This window comes from Anas acuta, chromosome 1, assembly GCF_963932015.1.
Source record: "Anas acuta chromosome 1, bAnaAcu1.1, whole genome shotgun sequence".
Lineage (NCBI taxonomy): Eukaryota > Metazoa > Chordata > Aves > Anseriformes > Anatidae > Anas > Anas acuta.
The window spans coordinates 151,873,285-151,886,083 of record NC_088979.1 but is presented as its reverse complement, the minus strand read 5'-3'; the positions used below and the strand labels follow the sequence as shown (position 1 = coordinate 151,886,083).

Genomic DNA, 12,799 nt, shown 5'->3' with positions numbered 1-12,799 from the left:
GTAGGTGAGGGACCACACAGGAAAATTGGCAGATCTTTGTATTCAAAGCGCTGATTCCTCAGCAAACACAGCGGTTATCAACGTGATCTGCACAACCTTTCCAAGTTTTTGTTGTGTTACTGAATATCAGCATCTAATCCTCAAATCACCAGCCTCCAGTTACAAGCCTCTGCACCTCCTGGTTCCTACACATCCTCAGCTGAAAATACAACATCTATTTTGGTTTTGAACGTGTAAGCAGCAATACTGAAGCAAAAAAAGACCAGGCACTGAAGAAAGCTTATTCTGTAGCTACCGATCTTCTGCAGCGTTATTGGGGATGTATCAACATGGCCTTGGGATAAAGGCAACAGAAATAACACTGGGTTTACCTGCACCTGTTTTAAAGTGATGAATTCAAATAGGTGAAGAATCTGATTTTAAAAAAGCTCCCAGATAAACCAAAAATTAAGTGGCACGGCACAATCAATGGGGGCTGTTCACAACACAAAGCTACGGTATCTAACGCAACATGAGTAACACCTGATCTGTGGTGGGATCTGTTGTACTAAAGTAATTGAAAAACTCTGACTAGTGAAAGTCAAACATTTTGCTTTCAATTTCACATTACAGTCGAGGTTGGAAGGCACAGCCTCTCGAGCTCTCAGAGTTCGTGGTGGTTCTCCTCCCTCATCGCCCTCAAAGCAATTGAACAAAACCAGACTGCTCAGGGCCGTGTCCGACTTGTTTCTGAGCATCTCCAAAGAGAGGCACCAAAACTTCTCTGGGAAACCTGTTCCAGCGATTGACCATTCACGCACGCTCACAAAGAAGTCTTTCTATGATTAAGTGGAATTTCTTGCATTTCAGTTTGTGCTCACCCACTGCCTCGAGCCCTGTCACTGGGCACTGAGAAGAGCCTGGATGCATCTTATTTAAACCCTCTCACCCACCAGGCATTTATAGACCTTGGTAAGATCCCCCTGAGCCTCTTCTTCTCCAGGCTGAGCAGTCCCAGCTCTCAGACCCCTTCCATCTGTACACCAGTCCCTTCATCACCCCTCAGGGGCCCCTTCTGCTAGACCCACTCCAGGATCCTACATCTGTCTTGTACTGGGATGCCCAGAACCAGACAGGGAGGATTTTACCAGTAAAAAGCATGCATAAAGCTGCGAGAGACTCAAGTTCATGCTTCAGGTTAACTCCTAGAACGATTTACTACATTTTCAGCAGAACAGAGCACTTCTAAATAAACCAAGTGTTCAAACTCATTTGCTGAGCACATTTTTCAGCAACTCAATTCTCTACGGCTCAGACTCAAAATGATGCACTTAACATAAGGGTTACTAGCCACGGAAAATAGAAAACCTAAATGACACTTAGCAAAAATAAAGGCAACTTCAGTAGGGAACATTTCGTATAACCTTCGTAAAGGACTTGCAGTGTTCCCGTACCCAAACACCTTGAAACAGCAGGAGCTTCAGAGATCAAGGGAGCTCATATTCAGCAACATGAATTTAATACTTCATTTCAGGAAACTAATTACTCTTTCTTCACCTGAACACTCAGAAGAAATATCAAAGTTTACTAAAACTGAAGTTCAAGAAAAATAATGTAAAAAATCTTTAATGACATATCACTATACTTTAGATGAAGAGTTTTTAAGCTCAAATACAAACAATCTAACATCTTGCCAACCCCAGTACAATTTATGTTCCTGCTAGAAAGAAGAATTCAAATATCAAAACCTACCTTCTGAGCAGATTCCTTCTTTTTCTTATCCTCTTTCTTCCTTTTCTTGTCTTCCATTAACTGTTCTTCCCTTTCTTGCTCCTTCTCTCTGCCAAAACATGAGAAAAAACAGTAAGAGCACTGCCAAGTTCTGCAACAGCCTCATGTAGTATCTCTCTCTTCCCCCCAAGAAAAGAAGTCAGGTTACTAGGTTCCTTTGATCATCATATTTCATTTGCATTGAGGGTTTCGGCCTAAGTGAGACCAGAAAAGCACCTTCTAGTTCATTGCGACCACAATCACACCACTTGCTGCATAAAGGAAATTTATTTGGATCAGGCCTCTTCTGGTAGTGCCCTCCGTAAGTTAACCACATGCCTGATATTAGAAAAGATCTCAAAGACAGTTGGGGCAAAGTATACTTTTAATTGGGTTATGATATTATTTAATGAACAGTCTCATGAATCTTTTCATATGGTAAAAAAGGGAAGTTGTAATTTAAAATAAGATGGTTTGGTCTGATATGACATTTATCTTCACAAGGGGAAGAGATTATTCTATTGCCTGTAGCTATGCCACTTTTATAAGAGACTAGAAGTGTCATATCAAATCAAAACCATCATTTATTATACAAATCACTAATTTAATTTCTAGCCTATTGTATCCACCCACAGATTCTTGTGACGAACCTTGTAATATAAACTACTTCCCAGGGAATCTATTTTTTCCACTAGAACAACCTTTCTAAAAAATAAAGGAAAAAAAATCAGCACAGCTGCTGTTGTTGTCAAGCTATCGCCTTGTTGCTACGTTTTCTATCAAACATGAAAGTGCCAGTAAATGGTTAATTTGCTGCACAGACGTTACTGGCTGCCCTGTTTCTATGGCAAACCACATTTCAGTTAACCAGTTCTTTTCACCTGCTAAAAAAGTAAATTTCAGATTAAGTTTTCACCTCGCTTGGAATAAATTCGTTTTTTTCAGGGAAAGATTAAGACGATTAATGTAAAAAGATGATCTGACAGATGAAGTGGAGGACGAGAGAAAGGCAATGTGTACTTCACAAATGGGGAACAACAAGGGTAACCCATGATCTTTTATGACACAATCTTAATTTACATCAATGAAGATGGACCTGTGAAGTTTCAAGTGATCAACTTTAAATGCACAGAAGAATTTGTACCATACTGGGGGGCTAGCGGGGAAGAGGGAAGAGAAATTTCAATTTACTGTGGTGGCTATAACTCTTTTATAAACAAAATTGAAGCTTATGCTTGCACTAAGCTGTTAAAATTATGCACAAATCAAAGCTCTTTGTGACTACAACTTTGAAAGATTAGAGCCAAGCTGGCTTTGCTGTTGTTTCATTCAAAAATTTCCTTCCATTGCAAGTTACAGTATCTTAAGCAACATTTATGCTTGCATTTTCACCAGATACTGCCAAGTTAGCGTGCAAAGAAACATTTAACATAACTAAGCACTTCAATTTAGACAAAAAATCCTTTTGAAATGTTATGTTTCCTGCTTGAGGACTTTGCAGAGCTCTCTTCGAGAAAAAAGGTTCTGTGAACAATCACAAAATGGATGGTTTCCTGAAGTCAGATTCTCCTTGGTGGATGGGGAATAGAAGGGGCACGGATGAGCCCTGAGCAGTACCAACCTCAGGCTGTCACCCTACCCAATCCATCCACAATGGCAGATCCCGTCCCGATTTAACAGAACTGGAGACACGCTGCATGTGTTCTGCACCAGACTGAAGGGTGTTTCATGAGCTCTGCCTAGTATTGCTTAAGCCAGGTCAGGTCTTGTTCTTCTGTTCTCTGTGAAATGTCAAAGCACACTTCCCAGCCCTACACTCTGGCAAGGAAAAACCCCGCAGGTTTTTCAGTTTCACTAACAAGCACATGATGCAAAGCATCAGGGAGGTGAGCATACTTCATACGAGCATGGCATTGAGACACAGTTTTCCAATTTTCTTTGAGCCACAGAGTTTAATTAATTTGAAAAAGCTCTCCAGTGACACCCTTATCTCTCAAAGTTACTATAACCACAAATTATGTCTGCTTTTTTTTCTTTCTTTTTTTTTTTTTTTTTTCAGTCAAGAAGTGCGCACCTTTAGGGCTGGAGTGCCAGTTAAAACTTTACGATTTCTAAAAAGCTTTCTTACAGCAGGCAAAGGTTTAAGAGCTGTCTTAAAAGAGCTGCTGAAAAAGGGTAGGATCAAAAAACAAAATGAGTTCCAGTAACTGCCTGGCACACAGACAATCTTCACTTTAAAGCACCTACTTATTTTTCGAGCAGAACAGGGAATGGAAAAGAACGAGGAAAAGGTAATATTTGCCCTCAAAGCTGAAGTTATGGCTTAAAATGACACGTAGCACTAATAAGAAAAGGAACTGAGGATAGAGGATCGTTGCCTGAAAGAAAACACCTGGTGATCGTCACCTGCTTTTGAGACAACAAGCTCAGAACAGGGAGGTGGCTGCTGCTGCAACCGCCTTGCTTGGTGATGTACGTGAACATGGACTTGGGGTATGAGGGCTGCAGAGAAGCTCAATGACTACCTGCACTCCTCCTGCTGTTTAAGCAGAGATGTATGTCCAATATTGCACTGGGTACATCATCAACTACAATATAGTAATAGTCGACATTTGGTCATTTATGCTGGAAGTCAAGAATTTGTTGCACATGGCCAAGTTCTGTTGAGCTGGCAGATCTCTCTCAGCTCTCGGGGTGTGTGTTCATGACCATTAAGTTATTGACAAAACATAAACAAAAGCTCACAAACAAGTACAAAGGATGAAGTTGTACTCTCCAAATGCCAGAAAAGGATTGACAATATGGACAAGTCAACGACGTAAACTGCATGCTGAAAGTTCACCAAATTAGCGGGGAAATAGCTCGTTGTCATTTTGGCTATCACACTTGACTTCTTCCTACTTTTGCCCTTTGGTGCACTTCATTATTATTTGCACTTTTATAACTACATAGTTTCTCTCGAGTCATATGTAAGATCAGTCTTTCTTGCCTCTTTTTAAGGACCCCTTCTTAAAATAAATTATTTTTTTGACAATGGGTTAAACACAAACTCATGAGACCAAAATTGTCTTGAGGGGGGAAAAAAGCACATTGCAATGCTAAGCATTCCAATAAATTTACCGAAAAACTTTCAAGTACCTCGTCCATCTATTGAAAAGACCACGTTGCTCATTAACCTTCCACCATCAGCTAAAAGGCAATTCTTTCTGGCCCGGTCAGAGAAACCGGGATCAATCATCAACCTTCCAGCAACCAGCTGCTTGTATTGACAAGATCAACCCAGGGAGAAAATCCACCAACTCTACACGAGTGACTTTAGAGTAATCCAATGGGGTGTGGTTCCGCTTTTTGTTACCAGCACGTAGTAGTGGGAACAAGGACACACCAACACCCTGAAGAGGAAATTTGCTACTGAGCAATCAGCAGCCAGCTTTCTACTCCAGTCTTGTCCAAGGCAGCGTGTGTCGGTCCTACTAAAGCACAATTAAGCATTCATTTTATTTCCCTCAAAATCTTAGAATCAACGTTGTTGATAATGTTTAAGAACTGTATTACAGACTTCATTTCTAACTATTTCAAATGAGGTGTATTAGCACTTCAAATGATAAGCAACTCTGAGTTTTAATCCAACATTTTGTTTGAAAAACAACACGCAGCAGAGCGCCTATAATGCAGTACACTCAATGCATTAGTGCTCTTTGGCCAAGACGAGAAGATTTTATTTCAGGGAAAATGAGTTTCTTTAGCTAGTTAACATTAGAAGTAACAGAAAACAGTTGTAAAGTCCAAGTTCTTATAAAAACATACCCATTTCAGGAAGAAAAAAAAAAGAGGCATTCAGAAAGCGTAGCCTCCCACAGAATTTATCATTTTTGGAGATTAATTTCCTGCAAAATCCCAGTATTCATTTTTCCAGAAAACTACTTCTAAAAGGATCCTTATCCCTGAAATGCATGGGCTTGAGGCATGGCAAAGAACCGAAGCTGCTCTTTAAGTCCCTGCTATCGCAAAGTGAAGCGCGAGACGAGGTGACGCACCGCGCTGCGCGCTATCTGCCGGCAGCACGCTTTGATAGGCGGAGATAACACGCCACGCAGAGCATTAGTCTACAAAAAAAAAACCCTATGAAGTCACCCTCCAAATAAAACCGCACAAAAATGGAAGTAACATGGAAGAAATAAATTCCTTGAAACTCAGGAGTGGCACTCGAGTGTCGTCAGCTTGCAGTTCCTTCCACCGGGCTGCAGCTGAGAAGCGTTGCACAGTGAGCCAAGATGCAGGCTACATACCAAAACCCCAAGCAATCTTCCCTCCTCCTGCCCCTACCCTTCACTTTCAGGATCATTAACCCTAACATAACACAGGAGTGGCATCAAACTTGTATTAAGTGCTACCTGTTCTCTGCATTGCAGGAAGCATTGGATGATTTCTAAGTCTTCCTCCAAATTGGGAGCCAACTTCTCTGTGTTCTTCCAGAAGAGAGGGGATTATGGAACTACACTTGTAGGATCAACAGTGCTTTACCAGAACAAGCTTTTATCTGTACAGGGACAAGGTCACGTCAACAATTTAAATTTTGTCTGAAAACCTGAGCCACAAAGAGCCACATGGGCCAGTCTTGCTTTGAGGCACTATTTGTTTTATTAACTTGAACTGGCTCTTTATTACACTCAGGCCTCTTGTGGTCCAAAATATCAGACCAGAAATATATTTATAAGCATTTTAGAAATAGCATGAAAGACTTGAAGTTGAGGAACCAAAACCAGGAATTAAATCTACTGGAAGGTGCCCAGCGCCAGTCCGGATTTGAAGCAAGCTCGAGGCAAAAGCTCCTCTCAAGCTACACAGACAGGAACCCTCTTAGAGAAAACTAAGCTGCATTCACGGAGCGGTTTCTTCTCTGGAAGTCAGCTGATTGTATTGCAAACAATTTCAAGTCTCAAAAAGCGACTTGCCCCACTCATCACCTTCCCCCTTTGTTTGTAAATTGAATTATTTTAGCACATTATTAGATTAATATTAGAAAGGAGCACGCATAAGCAGTAGGGAATCTTCTCCATTCAAAGCAGCACGTTAAATTGGTTGCAATTAAGTGAAACCACAGCCTCACTGTACATCACCTCTCCACAGAGCACCCTGTAAAACCCTGTACCTTGTATCAGCAGAAGAATCAGTCGAAGTGCCTGCATTTCCTTCTGAACCTGACTCCCAAGTTGTACAAGTAGAGATGCTTCTTCTGAACCGTACTGCATTTAGCCTTTATTTCACACCCTGCACATGTAACCCTACTGTTGTCACTTGCGTGTGTGCAATTCTAAGCATAACAGGGGCTTTCATGGTATGTTCCTATACCACAACTTATATATCCATACTTTAAAAAGCTTACACTGATTGTAACAAGGGCCATAAGCTATGAAGAAAGCATACCACAAGTCCCAAATGAGTACATGCGATTTCAGTTCGCAGTTTAAGGCTCAAGCCTGTCTTGCAGCAGCAAGTAACACTGGCAATCAACTGCTTAAGCTGGATGAATGCTTTTAGATCAAATCAAACTCGATTGCAGAGACTAAAAATTAAACAAAATAAAATGCACTGTACAGGGGTATGAAAAACTTTACAGTTTTAATTCTCCTTTCAGTGGGTGTCACGCTTTAAGCTAAGCATCCATCACTCCACCAGTGTGAGAAGAGCACGGTGTGCCCAAACACAGCGGTGTGCTCCAGCACATCCAGACAGAGCACGAAGCAGAAGCAAGGTGTTGACAGCACGGGCTAAGTCCCAGAGCTCCTGGGACAGAGTCCTGACCGAGTTCCTAACTGTAAAACTACTTCTGCTAGACCAGGCCACGTAAAGAGTTATGATCTTGCTGATCGAAAGGTTCAAAATGGGACTAATTCCATTTTATAAAACATGCTCAAATGCACGGCATGAGCCACCTTCCTCGCTAAGCAGCATAAATCAGACAGACGTAAGCCATGCACAAGTTGGCTGAGCAGGACGCAGCTCTTTAGGAACTCGGTCTTCAGGCTGAACCGAAGGAATGGAATGCAAAACTATTCTAGGACTAATGAATTCTGATGTGGATAAGGGGAAAAAAAAACACTGATCCCTCAAAATAGCACCCCCGAGTATAAAAACTTCCCAGACTGTAAAAAAAATAAACCCAGAGTATAAAAATTTCAAGGAAAAGAAGGAAAATCAGTTGTTTGCCTGAAATGAGACTGAAGTTTGTAGCATCACTAAACAACTGCAATACTGTAGGGATCAACTGCGTAGTTCAGAACTGAGCAGTTTGCAATGGGGTAACTAAGCTCTGCTCTTTGAATTCAAAATAAAATCAAAGTATCAGGACCCAGCTGTTTAGCATGACATTAAATTTTTCGTATTTGTAACAATATATATAAACACATACCTGCATGTAGTAGAACATGTAAGACAAAATATAACAAAAGCCACCCCCCAAAAGGATACGCTGAGGAATTGATACACACACACAATAGGCGCTTCACCGTATATTAACTGAAAAAAAGCTTTTAAATAAAACATCTCTAAAACGCTCTGCAAAGCAGCGCCTTGCAGAGGCGGGGGTTGTTTGCCCCTCAAGAAGCTGGAGTAAGCTGCTTGCTTCCCCTCTCTGGCTGGAGTCCCAAACCGCGTCACTGCAAGAAGTTTGCTTACTTTAAATAGCGTATCTGGAACAACCGATAGGCCGTTATCTCTGCAAAACATCAGCAATGTGAAGTTGCTGGAGAAAATAACCAAATTTCCAACATCGGCGTGCCGACTTCACTCGAAGCGTGCACTTCTAAAGCAGGACTCCCCACGGAATGCTATTAGACTTGCTAATAGAGTAAGATTAATTACTTCTGGAGTATTACACGTATAGGCATAATGATTCACAGTAACAGAAAATCAACAGCTCTGACCATGAAGGGCTGTTTGCTTTAAAGAACCGGACAGCATAAGCCCTATGTAACAACTCCAAAGGCTCCTAAATGCGGAGGTGTGTTCTCAACACGTTCAGCAACTGTTTTTTGGGGGGTTCCATTTCAGTTTTCATAGTCTCCTGTTAACAAGAAAACCTTACATTGTGTAAAATGAGAACTGAAATCTTTTTTTAATATTCCGTATTTCTTGCTTGTGCTCCTTATAACATTACACGTTGCAGCTGTATCAACAACGTACACGAAGAAAATCTACTCTCAGGCAAGATCTGAAAGTTTACAAATGTTCGCTACTGTTGATAAAAACTCGGGTTTTAAGCACGCGGAGAGCTGCAGCCCAAGTCCTAGAATGTAAGAACCGAGCAAGTTTTCTCCCTTCAAATGCTTCAAAGCTCTTACGGATCAGTAATCATTATTTCATAACATGCACACACACGCGCACCAAAACCACAAAGAAAGTGTTTAGAGTTGTGAAATGTGATAAAAAAAAAATGCCTCAAAAAGGCAAAGCATGCAGTTAGAAACCCACCTATTATTACGAGCCCAATAATTTGTTATCGGATCGAAACACTCGTTCAGCAAGACACGGCTCTTATTCGGGACTTCAAGGATCAAAATGTGTAGAAAGCTCCATTATCTATCTACAACTGTTTACCAAGAAAGGCATCTTTGTGGTTTTATAACCCACAAAAATACATAGAGAAATGAATGCTGAACAACTGATATAGAACACTTAATGAGTAACAGCCACCGCAATAAAACCTCAATGAAGAACCTGTGACCGCTCTCAGGAGGAGCTGAGCCCTCCTTCCATGTGCGTGACTCTTTTTTTTTTCACTGCACCACGCAAAGCGAGCGTTTCACCTATCCCACTGTGCGTCCCGAAGTACATCAAGAGTCCTACTTCCCCGCACAACATGGGGCTTGACATAAATGCAGGCGATCCGGGCAGCGCGCCAGATGTCAGTAAAAGGGCTGCTTATTAGTCTGCAAGTGCAGTGTACGCGAGTGTTTGCCAGTGTTGCTTTGCATGAGAAGATTAAGAGCTGTAAACTTGAACCAGTTTTATAATCTCAAATGGCTCGCATGTCAGGAAAAAAAAAAAAAAGCTTTCATTTGAAAAGTGACAGATGGAAAATTACACTGAAGTTTTTCCCTAAACAGCGCTTCCCAGGTTTAGTTTTTATTCTTTAAAGCAGTTCCCCTCTAAGAGCCAAGCAGCCCTTCCTGCACGGTACCCCTGCGGGTCTGACGGGGGTAATTCAGGCTGAAGGGCCCCACGAGTTACCTGGGCTAACCGCACACGCCGCCGAGCCATCACCACGAGTTTGCTCAGGACCAAGCCATGCGCTGAGCAGCTCCCACTGCCGTCACCGTGGAGGGCCCGCTCCGGTTTTGGCCTCCACCCATCGCATCGCGCTTCCCTCCCCCAGTATCTAGCCCAAATTCCCTTTCTGCCGCTTGTGTTCGTTGCCTCTTATCAGTGCGCACCACCTCCAGGAACAGTTTGGCTCCCTGCACCCTCTCATTAGGCGGCTGACGACAGCAGGAACGCTACCTCCTTAGCTGGGTAAGGCCGAACAAGTCCAGTTCCCTCAGCCTCTCCTTATGCAAGACGTACCCCAGCCTACTAGCCGTCTTGGTGGCCCCTGAACATGCCAGCATCTCGCCTGTATGGTTACAAACTGCGATGAAGGGAAGCTGAGGAGCATTACTGCCACCTGAATAATGCATTTTTACATGTATGGATGAGAAGCATTATCAAAAGCTGTTTACTGCTCATCTTCTGACAGCCGCTGGAAAACAACCGCTAACTCCTGACAATGGTGTAAACTCAGCTGTAACAAAAGCAGCTCTGTGCTTTCTTAGATTACAAACTTCGGTCTTAAATGTCAGGAACAGAACTACTCTTCAACACACACACAAAAAAAGCCCTAAGAAACTGAACTATTTACTGTTTGTGGTAACTATAACACAGCACTCACAACGATTATGGCATTTGTTTTAATGTCAGAACATAACATTTCAGAGAGAAAGTGTAATACGTTTTAATTAAATCAAACATTTTCTGCTACAGCGTCATTTGTGATTACAGCACCGGCCAGGTGGGCTCTAAGAATCCGGAGCACAGAACTTGTTCCTCCCCAGGGGCAGGACTTCACATCTTTACTTGCTGAACTTCATGAGGTCCCTGTCCGCCCGTTTCTCCAGCCTGTCCAAGTCCCTCTGGATGGCAGCTTGGCCCTTCGATGAGTAAACCGCTCCCCCCAGTTTTGTGTAATCTGCAAATTCACTGAGAGCGCACCCCAGCCCATCATCCAGATCGTTAACGAAGAGATTAAGCAGGACTGGACCCAGTATCCCTGGGGTACTCTCCTCATTACTGGCTTCCAACTCGGCTCTCCACCACTGCCCATCACTCTGTAGGGCCAGCCACTCAGCCAGTTTTCAGTCCACCTCACTGCTCATCCAGTCCGTATTTGAAGGTTTTCTCTAGCACCTTATCACAGGCAACAGTGTCAAAGGCCTTTGTGTCCAGGACAACATCACTGCTCCTCCTTCATCCATCAGGCTGCTGATTTCACTACAGAAGCTTGCAAGGTTGATGAAGCATTACTTCCTTTGGTGAATCCATGCCGACATGCATGGCCTCCTGATGATTTTCTTCTCCTCCATGTGCCTGGAAACGGTTTCCAGGATGAACTGTTCCATCAGCTTCCTGGGGACTGAGATGGGGTTGACCTGTCTATAGTTCCCCAGGTCTTCCTCTTGCAGTCAGAAGCGATGTTTGCTTTCCTCCAGTCCCCGGGTACTTCTCCCGCTTATTATGGTCAAGCAAAGATTATTGAGTGGCCTTACAATCACATCTGCCAGAACTCATGGGTGCATCCCACCAGGGCCAGAGTAGCTTGCTAAGCAGATCCTTGCTCTCCAGAAGTCCAGGGTTGCGAGTTTGCTGCGTGCCCTCCTTGCTGCCCTCATGATCTTGAGCTCCACCATTCCATGGTCACTGCAGCCAAGGCTGCCTTTAACCTCCCCTGTCGCTGGGAGAAGGCAGGTTAATCATCAATGCATTCCACGAACCTCCTGACATGCTTACACCTTCCTGTGTCATCCCTCCAACAGACACCAGGATGGCTGACCTTCCCTAGCAGGACCAGGGCTTGTGAACACGTAGCTGCTCCTACCTGTCTGTGAGGGACCTCATCTGCTCGGCCTTCCTGATCAGGAGGCCTGTAACAGACCCCCGCTATAATGTCACCTGCCCTGTCTTCTCTTTAATCCTAACCCATAAACTCTCCGTTGGCTTACCCATCCCCATGCAGAGCTCCGTGCACTCCAGCTGCTCATGGACATAGAGGGCAATATCCCCTCCTCGCGTCCCAGCCTGTTGTTCCTAAGAGCCTGCATCCTACCACTGCAATAGACAGTCATGGGAGCCATCCCTCCTCGTGGGATGTAAAACTCGTATTTCTTGGACTGTACCAGACATTTTTATAGTTTCTCAGAAAACATAAGGCCAGCCCGGTGCAGATCTAAACTGAGATAAAGGACAGAATTTTTGGGAAGGTGGAAATAAAGAAAACATTAGATATTCCCAGCTTATTGCTCAAAAAAAAAAAAGCTTTTGCAGCAGTTTAAAATATTGGAGATTTTCTTGAGTTTTGTTATATGACACTTCAGGAGGGATTAAGAAAGTTAAAGCATAGCTACATGTGAAGAAGTTCCTATTTAGTGATAGTTAATTTACTGAAAAACAGAAGCAAGCCCTATACAAGCAGCTTATTTTGAGTAGTCCACCTGCCTGAGGATGTTTTTAAGGGTACTCTCATGGTGTCAGAATTATAAAGGTCATTGTTTAAGAGATCTGATTGTTTGCTTTTACTCAGTTTCCAAAGAAACGCTCCAAATTTACTTGCTCCAAAAAAATGAAAATAATTTAATCAAGTTAAGTAACAGCTTGACAAGCACATCACATACCTCCAGTTCTGTGTAATACGATACTATTTTGCATATGCAGTGCTCCAGGGCACTACAGTAATGAAAATAGCATTTATCAAACTGTAAGTCATTATTTTAATTATACTACATCAAAATACTAAAGC

At 42.7% G+C, this 12,799-nt stretch overlaps 1 protein-coding gene across 21 annotated transcripts in view; it reads right to left on the bottom strand.

Annotated features, from left to right (window-relative positions):
* TNRC6B (trinucleotide repeat containing adaptor 6B) overlaps window positions 1-12,799 on the bottom strand; it is a 141,087-nt gene that overhangs the window by 54,738 nt on the left and 73,550 nt on the right. For 19 of the 21 annotated variants that reach the window (XM_068666982.1, XM_068666891.1, XM_068666974.1 and 16 more), the window contains one exon: window positions 1,732-1,819. In XM_068666982.1, the coding sequence (XP_068523083.1) occupies window positions 1,732-1,819 (88 nt within the window). Of the gene's footprint in view, window positions 1-1,731; window positions 1,820-8,161; window positions 8,311-9,981; window positions 10,136-12,799 lie in introns of those variants that run through there. The other 2 variants (XM_068667036.1, XM_068666965.1) reach the window with 2 other exon arrangements.